Here is a 13,699-nt window from a genome sequence, read left to right on the forward strand (position 1 = left end):
GTAGGAATATGGGATTAGTATAAATGGGTGGTTAATGGTCGGCACAGAATCGGTGGGCCGAAGGGCCTGTTTCAGTGCTGTATCTCTAAATCTAAAATCTAAATGATTCTTAAAAGTGTTTGAAGAATCAAAGGGGGGACTGTGGGGACAGAATAATTTTTTTAAATATTCATTCACGGGATGTGGGCGTCGCTGGCCAGGCCAGCATTTATTGCCCATCCCTAATTGCCCTTGAGAAGGTGGTGGTGAGCTGCCTACTTGAACCGCTGCAGTCCATGTGGGGTAGGTACACCCACTGTGCTGTTAGGAAGGGAGTTCCAGGAGTTTGACCCAGCGACAGTGAAGGAACGGCGATATAGTTCCAAGTCAGGATGGTGTGAGACTTGGAGGGGAACTTGCAGGTGGTGGTGTTCCCATGTATTTGCTGCCCTTGTCCTTCTAGTTAGTAGAGGTCGCGAGTTTGGAAGGTGCTGTCAAAGGAGCCTTGGTGCATTGCTGCAGTGTATCTTGTAGATGGTACACACTGCTGCCACTGTGCGTCGGTGGTGGAGGGAGTGAATGTTTGTAGATGGGGTGCCTTTCAAGCGGGCTGCTTTGTCCTGGATGGTGTCGAGCTTGTTGAGAGTTGTTGGAGCTGCACCCATCCAGGCAAGTGGAGAGTATTCCATCATACTCCTGACTTGTGCCTTACAGATTGTGGACAGGCTTTGGGGAGTTAGGAGGTGAGTTACTCGCTTCAAGATTCCTAGCCTCTGACCTGCTCTTGTAGCCACGGTATTTATATGGCTACTCCAGTTCAATTTTCGGTCAATGGCGGCCCCTAGGATGTTGATAATGGGGGATTCAGCGATGGTAATGCCATTGAATGTCAAGGGGAGATGGTTAGATTCTCTTTTGTTGGAGATGGTCATTGCCTGGCACTTGTGTGGCGCGAATGTTACTTGCCACTTATCAGCCCAAGCCTGGATATTGTCCAGGTCTTGCTGCATTTCTACACGGACTGCTTCAGTATCTGAGGAGTTGCGAATGGTGATGAACATTGTGCAATCATCAGCAAACATTCCCACTTCTGAACTTATGATTGAAGGAAGGTCATTGATGAAGCAGCTGAAAATGGTTGGGCCTAGGACACTACCCTGAGGAACTCCTGCAGTGATGTCCTGGATTGACCTCCAACCACAACCATCTTCCTTTGCGCTAGGTATGACTCCAGCCAGCGGAGGGTTTTCCCCTTGATTCCCATTGACCTCAGTTTTGCTAGGGCTCCTTGATGCCATACTCGGTCAAATGCTGCCTTGATGTCAAAGGCAGTCACTCTCACCTCACCTCGAGTTCAGCTTTTTTGTCCATGTTTGAACCAAGGCTGTAATGAGGTCAGGAGCTGAGTGGCCCTGGCGGAACCCAAACTGAGCATTAGTGAGCAGGTTGTTGCTAAGCAAGTGCCGCTTGATGGCACTGTTGATGACACCTTCCATCACTTTACTGATGATTGAGAGTAGGCTAATGGGGCGGTAGTTGGCCGGGTTGGATTTGTCCTGCTTTTTGTGTACAGGACATACCTGGGCAATTTTCCACATTGCAGGGTAGATGCCAGTGTTGTAGCTGTACTGGAACAGCTTGGCTAGGGGCGCGGAAAGTTCTGGAGCACAGGTCTTCAGTACTATATGGGGACATTTAAGGTGAAATAATTAATCAATCATGTACTACTAACAAACTAACCTCAGAGCCGCAGAGACAGCTTATCAGAAATGACTTCATAGTTTCAGGGCTGCACAGACAGCTTATCAGTAGAAGTAGACCAACAAGCAAAAACTAACAAGACAGCTGTAGGCTGTATAATAGTAGCCCATTGTATAGCAATCAGCCCAACGGTCCAAGGAGATAGGGGGGGGGGATGAGAAACTGCTAGAGGGGAAGGTGACAAGGCAGTACCCCAATCAGGCCATGACACTAAGAAACTGCAAAGTTTGTTAAACAATTGGGAACATAAAGGGGGTGTCATTGATGTGTATGAAGAACTATAAGAAAAGGCTTGATTTCCCTGCTCAGGCAGGGGAAGGGAGAGGAGAGACGAGCCCAGGTGTTGTTGTTGTTTGCTTTGCTGATAATGTAACCAAGAAGTACTGCAATAAAGTTTCTGAAAGCTACAGTCGGACTTCGTCTCTCTTTGTGTAACTAATGGGATCCAACAGTTATATTCTCTCTTGTTTGAGATACTCATTGCCTGGCACTTGTGTGGCGTGAATGCTACTTGCCATTTATCAGCCCAAGCCTGGATATTGTCCAAGTCTTGCTGCATTTCTACACGGACTGCTTCAATATCTGAGGAGTCGCGAATGGTGCTGAACATTGTGCAATCATCAGCGACTATCCTCACTTCTGACCTTATGATTGAAGGAAGCTCATTGATGAAGCAGCTGAAGATGGTTGGGCCTAGGATACAACCCTGAGGAACTCTTGCAGGGATGTCCTGGAGCTCAGATGATTGACCTCCAACAACCACCTTCCTTTGCTCTAGGTATGACTCCAACCAGCGAAGTGTTTTCCCCGATTCCCATTGACCTCAGTTTTGCTAGGGCTCCTTGATGCCATACTGAAATGCTGCCTTGATGTCAAGGGCAGTCACTCTCACCTCATCTCGAGTTCAGCTCTTTTGTGTACGTTTGAACCAAGGCTGTAATGATGTCAGGAGCTGAGTGTCCCTGGCGGAACCCAAATTGAGCATCACTAAGCAGGTTATTGCTAAACAAGTGCTGCTTGATTGCACTGTCTACGACACCTTCCATCATTTTACTGATGATCAAGAGTAGCCTGATGGGGCGGTAATTGTCCAGGTTGGATTTGTCCTGCTTTTTATGTACAGGACATATCTAGGCAATTTTCCATAATGCCAGGTAGATGGCAATGTTGTAGCTGTACTGGAATAGCTTGGCAAGGGGCAAAGCAAGTTCTGGAGCACAGGTCTTCAGTACTATTGCTGGAATGTTGTCAGGTTGTTGGAGGTCAATTGGGAGACTTTAATTACCCAAATATCGATTGGGATAATGTTAAAGAGAAAGAAGGCTGAGGTATTTCTGGATTGTGTTCAGGAGACCTCCTTGATCAGTATCTTTTCAGCCCAACTTGAAAGGGGGCATTTCTGGATCTAGTGCTGGGAAGTGAGATGGGCCAAGTGGACCAAGTGACTCTGGAGGAACATTTGGGTAACAGTGATCACAGCATAATGCAGAAAAGCAAGGAACGATACAAGTTAGAATGTCTAGATTGGAAGAGGGCCAATTTCAATGCGTTGAGAAGGGATCTAGGATAAAATAGAACCAAAGACAGACAGAAAAAACAGTAACGGAACAATGGAAGAGATGCTTCAGATTCAGGCTCAGTATAGTCTAACAAGGGCTAACCATAGGTAAACCAACAACAGGGCTCCTTGGATGATGAGGGAGATAGAACTTATGATGAAATAAAAAAAGAGCGTATGTTGCATGTCAGGTGAATTCTTCCAAGTGCGAACCAGGCCAAATACAAGTGGAGAGGGAACGTGAAGAGGAAAATAAAACTGGCGAAGAGAGAATTATGTGAATAGAATATCAGTCAACATACATAACCCAAAAATATTCTACTGGCATGTAAATAGTAAGTGGGTAGTAAGAGACGGAGTGGGGTCTATTAGGGACAAAGAGGGTAATATATGCTTAGAGGCACAGGGCAAGGCTAGAATACATAATGAGTATTTTGTGTTGGTGTTTACTAAGGAAGAGATATCTGACAAAACATAAGTAGGAGAGTAACAAAGGATAGGGTAAAAATTGAAGGAGGAGGATTATATTCAGGAGAACCTCTTTGATCAGTATGTTCTCCATCCAAAATGCTGTCGATGCTTTGGGCAGATAAATCGCTTTGTCCAGACAGCTTGCATTTTAGGTTGTTAAAGGAAGTGGAGGCAGAGATAGTGGAAAAGCTTGCCATAATCTTTCAATTTTCTCTAGATATGGGGAGGTGCCAGAGGATTGGAGAGTGGCAAATGTGACACCCTTATTCAAGAAAGGGTGTAAGGGCAGTCCTAGCAACTACTGGCTAGTTAGTTTAACATCAGTGGTGGGTAAAGTTGTAAGAACAATCAGGGGAAAAAAAATCAACAGGCACTTAAAGAGGTTTGAGTTAACTAATAATAGCCAGCACGGATTTGAGGGGCAGATCATGCTTGGACTAATCTAATTGAATTTTTCAAGGTCACAGAGAAGTTTGATGAAGGGAATTCAGTGAATGTTATCTATATGAATTTTAAGAAAGCATTTGATAAAGTACCACATAAAAGGCTGGTTAACAAAATTGAGGCTCGTGGAATAGGAGTCAGTGTTCAATTGGTTAAAAAAATGGCTTAAGGACAGAAAACAGCAAGTCATAGTAAATGGTTGTTCAGACTGGAAGAGGGCAGACAATGGTGTTCCCCAAGGGTCAGTACTAGGACCACAGCCTTTTTTTCCCCCTATGTATAAATGACCAAGATCTTGGAACAGAGTAGAATTTCAAAATTAGTCAATGATGTCAAACTTGAAGGAGTGAAACAGTGAGGATGATACGAACCTCCTGCAATAGGATATATAGATAGGCTTGCAGAATGGGCAAGAGAGGTGGCAGATAGAATTCAATACTGACAAGTGTGAGGTGACGCATTTTGGCTGGAGGAATAAGGATAGACCATATATACTTAATAGTACAGTTCTAAATAGTGTGCAGGAACAGAGGGACCGGAGGTGCATGTGCATCCATCTTTGAAGGTGGCAGGACATATTGGGAGTGTGGTTAGCAAAGCATATGGGATCTTGGGTTTCATAAATAGAAGCATAGAGTACAAAGAACAAAGAACAGTACAGCACAGGAACAGGCCTGTACACCCAGATCTCTCTGTCAATACTCCTAAGGGTTCTGCCATTTACTGTATACTTCCCACCTGTATTTGATCTTCCAAAATGCGTTACCTCACAATTGTCCGGATTACACTCCATCTGCCATTTCTCCGCCCAAGTCTCCAACCGATCTATATCCTGCTGTATCCTCTGACAATCCTCATTATCTGCAACTCCACCAACCTTTGTGTCGTCCACAAACTTACTAATCAGACCAGCTACATTTTCCTCCAAATCATTTATATATACTACAAACAGCAAAGGTTCCAGCATTGATCCCTGCAGAACACCACTAGTCACAGCCCTCCATTCAGAAAAGCACCCTTCCACTGCTACCCTCTGCCTTCTATGACCGAGCAGGTTCTGTATCCATCTTGCCAGGTCACCTCTGATCCCGTGTGACTTCACCTTTTGTACCAGTCTGCCATGAGGGACCTTGTCAAAGGCTTTACTGAAGTCCATATAGACAACATCCACTGCCCTTCCTTCATTAATCAAAGAAATCAAGCAGGGAAGTTGTGCTGAATCCTTACAAAGCTCTGGTTTGGCCCCAACTGGAGTATTGGATTGAGTTCTAGTCACCACACGCCAGGAAGGATGAGAAAGTCCTTGAAAGGGTGCAGAGGAGATTTACCAGAATGGTTCCAGCAATGGGGAGTTAATTACAAGGTTAGGTTGGAAAAGCAGATTGTTCTCCCTGGAGCAAAGGAGATTGAGGAGAGATTTGATAGAGGTGTACAAGATTATGACAGACGAAAATAAGTCAGACAAGGACGAACTGTTCCCATTGACCATTGGTACAAGGACCGGAGGACACAGATTGAAGGTTTTGGGCAAGAGATTCAGGAGGAATGAGGGATAGAATTTTTTGGTTTACACAGCAAACTGTAATGACCTGAAACTCTGCCCACAAGGCTGGTAGAAACGGAGGCAATGATTTCAAAAGGAAACTGGATGGGCACTTGAAGGAAATAGACTTGCAGGGCCATGGGGATCGAGCAGTGGAGTGGGACTGACTATATTAACAAAAATAAGAAATGCTGGAAATACTCAACAGATCTGGCAGCATCTGTGGAGAGAGAAGCAGAGTTAACGTTTCAGGTCAGTGACCCTTCTTCAGAACTAGCAGATATTAGAAATGTGAAAGGTTTTAAGCAAACAAAGCAGGGATGGGGCAAGAGATAACAAAGGAGAAGGTGTAGATAGGACAAAGTCACAGAGAATAACCGACCAGAAGGTCACAGAGAAAAGGCAAACAATATGTTAATGGCATGTTGAAAGACAAAGCATTAGTACAGATAGGGTGTTAATGGACTGAAAACTGAATAGCCACAAGCACAAACATGAAAAAAACAGGTAGGCAAACTGAACAAACTAAGATAAAATAAAATAAACACAAAAAAAAGGAAAAAAATAACTAAACATAAAAGTAAAATGGGTGGCCCGTCATGCTCTGAAATGACTGAACTCAATGTTCAGTCTGGCAGGCTGTAGCGTGCCTAATCGGTAACTGAGATGCTGTTCCTCGAGCTTGCGTCGATGTTCACTGGAACACTGCGGCAATCCCAGGACAGAGATGTGAGCATGAGAGCGGGGGGACGGGTGTGCGGGTGGGGAAGCGACTGTTGAAATGGCAAGCAACCAGAAGCTCAGGGTTATGCTTTCGGACAGAACAGAGGTGTTCCGATCTGACTGTATTGTTGTATTTCCGGACTGACTATATTGCTGTGGAGAGCCGGCATGGACTCAATGGGCCGAATGGCCTCCTTCTATGTTAGAAATAAATGACACTCTCTCCATTCCTCCAACTCTTGTGCATTCCCCCCGTAAAGGTTCTGAACCTTATTTGAAGACATCATTTATTCCAGTGCAACAAATTAAGATGATTTATGAAGTTACAAAATTATACTTAACCAAGCGATAGTTTACGAGTCGCACACGGCCTTTACTCCTCGTAGCACTTGGACACAGATTAACACTAGTTCTGGTCTCTTCTTACTTTTCTTTCTTCAGTAAAGCTGTGTGCCAAATGCTACGCGACATAGTATCTTAACTCTTTCTTGGAAGTTTACACCCCTTACTGAATGACCCTCCCTACTTCTTTTGATTGGTCTCAGGTGCATGTGATCACTCTGTTATTGGTTTCTTAAAGTGACAGACACCTAAGGCAGCACCATCTACTAAACGGTCCCTTTGTTCTCTAGAGATAAGGGGTCACATGTTTTACAGGAATTACGGTTGCGTGATTTCCAGGAATCCTGCTTTATCACTGCAGACAGAGGAGACATGATTTCCAGGAATCTGAACTCTGGGGATCATTTGGTTTCTGGGAAAGGGTCTGCATCTTTCATTGTCTTATAAGTGAAATTATTAAGGGTGAATATTGTTTTCAGCCATAACAAAAGGTAAGAGGTTACATTACATAATCTCAAAACTAAAACCTCGTCCATGTGATCACTAGGATTCATAATGTATATAAATATATAACTGAAGTGTATAAAATGTATAAAATATGGTGAATAAAAAATATGGTAACAAAATTTCAAAATACACTTGATTTATCCACACACATGTATCAATAAATCAGAACGTAGGTCATATTCTTATGCCCCCTCACTTTGCTCCAGCATGAATTTTTTTTTTAGAATTACAACATTACAGCGCAATACAGGCCCTTCGGCCCTCGATGTTGCACCGACCTGTGAAACCATCTGACCTACACTATTCCATTTTCATCCATATGTCTATCCAATGACCACTTAAATGCCCTTAAAGTTGGCGAGTCTACTACTGTTGCAGGCAGGGCGTTCCACGCCCCTACTACTCTCTAAGTAAAGAAACTACCTCTGACATCTGTCCTATATCTTTCACCCCTCAACTTAAAGCTATGTCCCCTCGTGTTTGCCATCATCATCCGAGGAAAAAGACTCTCACTATCCACCCTATCTAACCCTCTGATTATCTTGTATGTCTCTATTAAGTCACCTCTCCTCCTCCTTCTCTCTAACGAAAACAACCCCAAGTCCCTCAGCCTTTCCTCGTAAGACCTTCCCTCCATACCAGGCAACATCCTAGTAAATCTCCTCTGCACCCTTTCCAAAGCTTCCACATCCTTCCTATAATGCGGTGACCAGAATTGCACGCAATACTCAAGGTGCGGCCTCACCAGAGTTTTGTACAGCTGCATCATTTAGTAACACAGGCCTTATACTCAAATTCCCTCCCTAAACTTTTCCAACTCCCTGTCCTTCTTTAAGACACACACATACATGAACACATACTGTAATCTGGAACGCTCAGCACCTAAATTCCATAATATGTAATGAAATAATTGAACTTATTCTCCAGATTAATAAAAGACTGCATCAAATTTTGCATCTAAGGATTGTTTAGTTCACATTATTCAGCTATGCTTTACCTCATCCATCAATAAAGATGAGGTAACCTCACTTCTCCAGGGCCACATGGGAAATGACTTCATCAGTATCGATGTTAATGAATGCATATGAACCTATGAGAGCTGCACTGGTTGCATCATGAGCTCTAATACTCTCAATATCCCTCCTGTCTCATAGTAAGCCTTTCAAATCAATGTTTTGTCTTACCTATACGCTAGTTCCGTTTAACGACTTGTCCTCCTTTCCTTCTCTCTTGCGTAACCTTTAATGATTTTTTTTTGTGACAAGGCTAACCCTCTTCTACTCCTAGCAAATATTTGAATCAACTGGCACTTCCACAACGTCCTTCACCTGCAGTAGGAAACAAATACTTTAAGTACCAGAAAACCATTTTTAGAACTCTGCATGCATTATGTCTGCAAGAACAATTTATATTTATACAACACCTGGAATCAAACACCCCAAGGCACAAGACACCTTCTAGATTGCCCAGGCCACACAATTGGCATTATTAGGGGTGCCTTCTTTTTGGGAGAGAAGAGGTCACTTATGCTTACCCAGCCAAAACAGTACCAAGACAGGACAAGCACAAAATGCTCACTAATTCTACCAACTTCTCAATACAAAGCGATTGCATGGTACACTTGTTTTAATCGTGGGTATGACCAATCAAAACAACTCGACAATAAAGTCCTGAAACTATAATATTTTAAAACACATTTCAAAGTCCCAATAGGTTAGATTCCCTTCATTACATTTTCCTCTGTAAGCATAATCGAGGCGAATGTACAGGGTTTTAGTTTCGCATTCGACAAGGGATGGCGTGAACAGACAGGTAAATAAATACCTGACCGGAACTCGCTCTGAGAACCTTTCCCTTTATCAATACTTCTGGTGCAAATTTTGCAAAGTTAAACCAATCATAAACCTTCCGGCTCCCCGACCCCGAGGGCCGCTTTTAATTTTGGGAAACTTGAAAAAAATACAAATAAGCGTAAAACATGAATACTGCTTTCGCTAACTAGCAACTGATGATCCTCCCCTCTCACTTTAGTAACTATCCCAACAACTTTCACTGGGAAACTGAAAAAGCCTTACATTATACAATGCCTTCCAAGGCCACCGGACTTCTCAAAGTACTTTACAGCCAATGAAGTACATCACTGTTGCAATACAGTTTGGCAAATACAACACCTCACAGCGGAGGTGGTGAACCAGCCCGGGTTTTTAAACCCACACTGACAACCGCATAGGGCAACAACGGATTGGGAAGACAGGAGGCTGCTGCCGATCGGGTACGGGTTTGTGGGGAATCAGCCGCTCCTGACTCCTACAAAGCCAATGTCCAACACCCATTTCTAAGGAGAGAGGGGGGGTTAAAAACTCCAGGGCAAACACCGCACATCTCGACTGCGTCCGTTCGCACTAACCAATTAGCAATTAATGTTTATTGATGGGAGAAGATAAATCAATCAATCATTCATTCATCCATCCATCCCCAGCCCGCTTTTCTAAAAAGAAACAACCACCTGAGACACACTCGCCTTCACCCGCTCCGTCTCTATTCTTGCTCGAGCAGATTCGTCAGTGACATCATTCCTTTGTGACGGCACCAACTGCCCGCGCAGGCGCGGCGGTCTCCCCACACCCCTCTACTCCGCCCCCCCTCCTTCCTCTCCCCCGGGCCCAGGCGCCGCCCATGGCGGGAAGGCATCCTCCTCGAACTACAACTCCCAACAGGCACCGTGTTCATGCCCCGCTTTCGCGCTCAGTTGAAAGTTTTATTTGTGAGCGGGCTGGAAACGCAATTGAGATTGTTTTTAATTTTAACGGGAGTATCTAAGTGAGTATCTCACACCCTACTGACTGAAATGTATGTCGTTTATAATTTAGCGAAGAGTACAGAATCAACATTCCTGTGATTCTTCCCATCGCCAAGTTTCAGTTTGAATTGGAACAAAATAAAAACAAAAAGCGCTGGAAAATACTCAGCAGGTCTGGCAGCATCTGTGGAGAGAGAAGCAGAGTTAACGTTTCAGGTCAGTGACCCTTCATCAGAACTGCTGAACTCCGTTCAGAACAAGGGGACCCTATTGGAGACACCCAACAAGTGGTTTTCCACTGTTTCTAAATCACATTCATGACCTTGTGTATTAGAGGCATCAAATCCATGCCAGCTCTCCATGGAACTATGTAGTCAGTCCCAGTCTCCCACCCGATCCCTGTAGCCATGCAAGTCTATTTCGCTCAAGTGGTCATCCAAATTCCTCTTGAAGTCATTGATTGACTCTGCTTCCACTGCCCTTGTGGGCAGCGTGTTCCAGGTCATTTCTACTTGCTGCATTTAAAAAAAAAAGTGCTTCCCTGCACCTCCTGCCCGAAACTTTCAATCTGTGTCCCCTAGTCCTTGTACTATTTATTAATGGGAACAGTTTTTCCTTGTTTAACTGTCATAATCTTGTACACTTCTATTAAATCTCCCCGCAATCTCCTTTGCTGTAAGGAGAACAAACCGAGCTTTTCCAAACTAACCTTGTAACTAAAATCCTCCATCCCTGGAACTCATCCTGGTAAATCTCCCCTGCACCTTCTCAAGGACCCTCACATCCTTCCTGAAGTGTGGTGACCAGAAATGGACACAATACTCCAGTTGGGGCCTAACTCAATGCCTCTGTTTATGAAGTCCAAGTTCCCATACGCTTTACTAACCACTCTCGATATGTACTGCTGCCTTCAAAGATTGATGCACATGCATCCCCAGGTCCCTCTGTTCCTGAACACTCTTTAAAAGCTGTGCCATTAAGTATATATTGCCTCTCCCTATTTCTTCAGCCAAATGCATCACCTCACACTTGTCAGTATTAAATTTCATCTGCCACCTGTCTGCCCACGGTGCTTGCCTATCTATGTCCTATCTAGGTTCATATCATCCTCACTGCCGCACCTCCAACATTTATCAACCAGAACCAATTAACTGGCTGCTTATTTCAGTTTGTGGATCTTGCTGTGTTTGTCTACATAATAATAATAGTGACTACTCTTCAAAAGTAATTCATTGGCTGTGAAATGATCCGGGAATTCCTGAAGATATGGAAGGTTCTTTATCAATGCAAATTCCTTCTTGGTTTCAGGAGTTGAATGCAAACCGGTTAAATCTGTACATGATAGCCAAACTCGGAATTCATTATTTGTACAATGCTCTGGGATGCTTCTGAGAGACCTGAGATAATAGCATATAGTTCCTCCCTTGAACCCTTTCCTCTCCACTACAAAACATGTAAGTGGGTGGAACTTGACCAAGTGATGGTCATTAAATGCTGGCCTTGCCAGCGATGCTCATATCCCTTAAACTTAAACTTAAAAAGAGTAAAGTAATGTATGTCAGAACGAAAACTGGGTGACCTAACTAATGACAAAAATCACAAAGCACAAAAATGAAGGCTGTCACACCAGTGCGGCACTGAGGGAGTGCTACACTGTTAGAGGTGCTGTCTTTCTGTGAGGCATTAAACTGAAGCCCTGTCTATCCTTTTGAGTGGACCTAAGAGATCCCATGACTCTATTTTGCGGTAGATCAGGGGAGTTATGCCAGGTGTCCTGGCCAATATTTATCCCTCAATCAACATTACAAAAACAGATTACCAGGTCATTATCACATTGCTGCTTGTGGCAGCTTATTGTGCCACGTTTCCTACAGTGACCACGCTTCAAAATACTTCATTGGCTATGAAGCGCTTTGAGCGTTCTGTGGTTGTGAAAGGCTCTGTATAAATTCAAGTTTTTTTTTAATGGTAAAATAACTAAGGGTCAAGTTGAAAGAGATTTGGGGTCAATGTCCAACATGTCCAATTGCCCATAACAGCAATCAATAAAGCAAATAAAATGCTGAACTATCTTGCTAAATCAGTAGTATACAAAGTGGGGGAAATCATGCTTAAACTGTACAGTGCTTTGGTCAGACTGTATCCAGTTTTGGTTACTGAGACAAAGGAGACTTTCAGGCCCTGGCGACAGTGTCCAGAACATTCATAAATTTAATCCCTAGCATCAGAAGACTAATTGAAGGAGAGGATTGATAGGACACCTTAAAGAACTATATACGATAAAATACTGTATAGAAAAGGTAAATTCAGAACAATATTGCAACTTAGACATCAGAGTTAGGATGGGGCTTGGGATCAAACTAATGAACAATGTGAAAAGATTTTGCTTCAGACAGTGATCAACATGTGGGAAAGACTTCTGTATAGGATAGTGGAGGTGAAAATTTTGGAATCATTTAAGAAGCTGTTGGATTCTGTGATGAGAAGGACTGCAGGATCTTTCTGGATGAATAGAATAAAATATGCTGAATGGCTTTTGTCACATATCTAACAGGTGATCTTTTGGTGCATTGAACTATTTTTTCTGCTTTCTTTCAATTCTCATGCTAATTTTGTTTTGTTTCCCTCCTTTTACTCTTCCTTTTTCCTTTTATTTTCCTCCCGCTTTTCTTTTAAACTTCACTCATTCCAGCATGCGTCTCTGGGATGTGTAGTTTCCTTTGCTTCTCACTAAAGAATAATCCACACAAATTGTTCACTATGATGCATGTTGTAAATATTAGGAATTACAGATTAGAAATTAGTATATTAGGAATAAGAAGGGAAGGAGGGCAAATTTTGGAACCAGTGTAACACTTATGGAATACTTAATAAAGGGAAATGGGTTTAAAAGGTAATTAGATATGTTCCTTGAGAAAGTAAATAGTTGGGCTATGAGATCAAGAAGGGATGTTTGTTGGATTTTCCAGTTCCTAAATTTTCTTGTGATTTTTAGAAAACTTCAGCTAATGTCTTCACTTTTCTCTGGAGAATGAAGAAGAACTGGCAGAAGAGGGTAAAGGACATTGAAACTTTAGCCAGCAGCTATCAAAAACACCCCATCAGCCCGACTTACAAGCCTAAACTTTCGAAACCTTGGCAACCACCATCGATTTGGAAGTTGTTTCATCGTCAGCATCAAGCTTTTAATTTTTCCAAGAGCTGTAAGGAGGTAAAGTAAAATATATTGCTATGTTTCAGAAATGTGAATCGAGATTTGTTGCACAGTGAATATTGCTACGACTGACCACTCAAGAAAAAGCCCCCAGTCAAAATATATAATTCTGATTGAGGTGGGAACAACGCACTGTCAAATCAGTCTCACCACTCCACTGATCGCCTAACATATCACTTTAAACTTTCCAAATTAGAGAAAACCACAGCCGAATTGAACCATCTATTAACCCGAGTGAGGCGAACCAAACCAGGTGTCTTTAGATCAACAAATTAACTGTTTAACTAGAAAAATTAAATTCTTAAACAATTCTTAAAGATATAAACAACATTTAAAACAAAAAATAAACTGCTTGCA

The 13,699-nt window shown here is 42.9% G+C and overlaps 2 protein-coding genes across 9 annotated transcripts in view; one reads left to right on the plus strand and one right to left on the minus strand.

Moving 5' to 3' along the window:
• Positions 1-9,942, minus strand: part of casp3b (caspase 3, apoptosis-related cysteine peptidase b) — a 72,195-nt gene extending 62,253 nt beyond the window's left edge. Inside the window, exons 1-2 of one of the 4 annotated variants that reach the window (XM_068029387.1) lie at positions 9,835-9,942; positions 8,513-8,656 (exon numbers count right to left, since the gene is read on the minus strand). The gene's annotated coding sequence lies outside the window, so the exon portion shown is untranslated. Of the gene's footprint in view, positions 1-8,512; positions 8,657-9,403; positions 9,497-9,834 lie in introns of those variants that run through there. The other 3 variants (XM_068029388.1, XM_068029389.1, XM_068029390.1) reach the window with 3 other exon arrangements.
• A 56-nt stretch (positions 9,943-9,998) lies between these two features.
• The window catches only part of primpol (primase and polymerase (DNA-directed)), a 36,770-nt gene continuing 33,069 nt past the window's right edge, over positions 9,999-13,699 (plus strand). Inside the window, exons 1-2 of one of the 5 annotated variants that reach the window (XM_068029391.1) lie at positions 9,999-10,148; positions 13,159-13,339. In XM_068029391.1, the coding sequence (XP_067885492.1) occupies positions 10,057-10,148; positions 13,159-13,339 (273 nt within the window). In that variant the 5' untranslated portion in view covers positions 9,999-10,056. Of the gene's footprint in view, positions 10,345-12,409; positions 12,429-13,123; positions 13,340-13,699 lie in introns of those variants that run through there. The other 4 variants (XM_068029392.1, XM_068029394.1, XM_068029393.1 and 1 more) reach the window with 4 other exon arrangements.

Source organism: Heterodontus francisci, chromosome 4 (assembly GCF_036365525.1).
Source record: "Heterodontus francisci isolate sHetFra1 chromosome 4, sHetFra1.hap1, whole genome shotgun sequence".
In the NCBI taxonomy this organism is placed as follows: Eukaryota; Metazoa; Chordata; class Chondrichthyes; order Heterodontiformes; family Heterodontidae; genus Heterodontus; species Heterodontus francisci.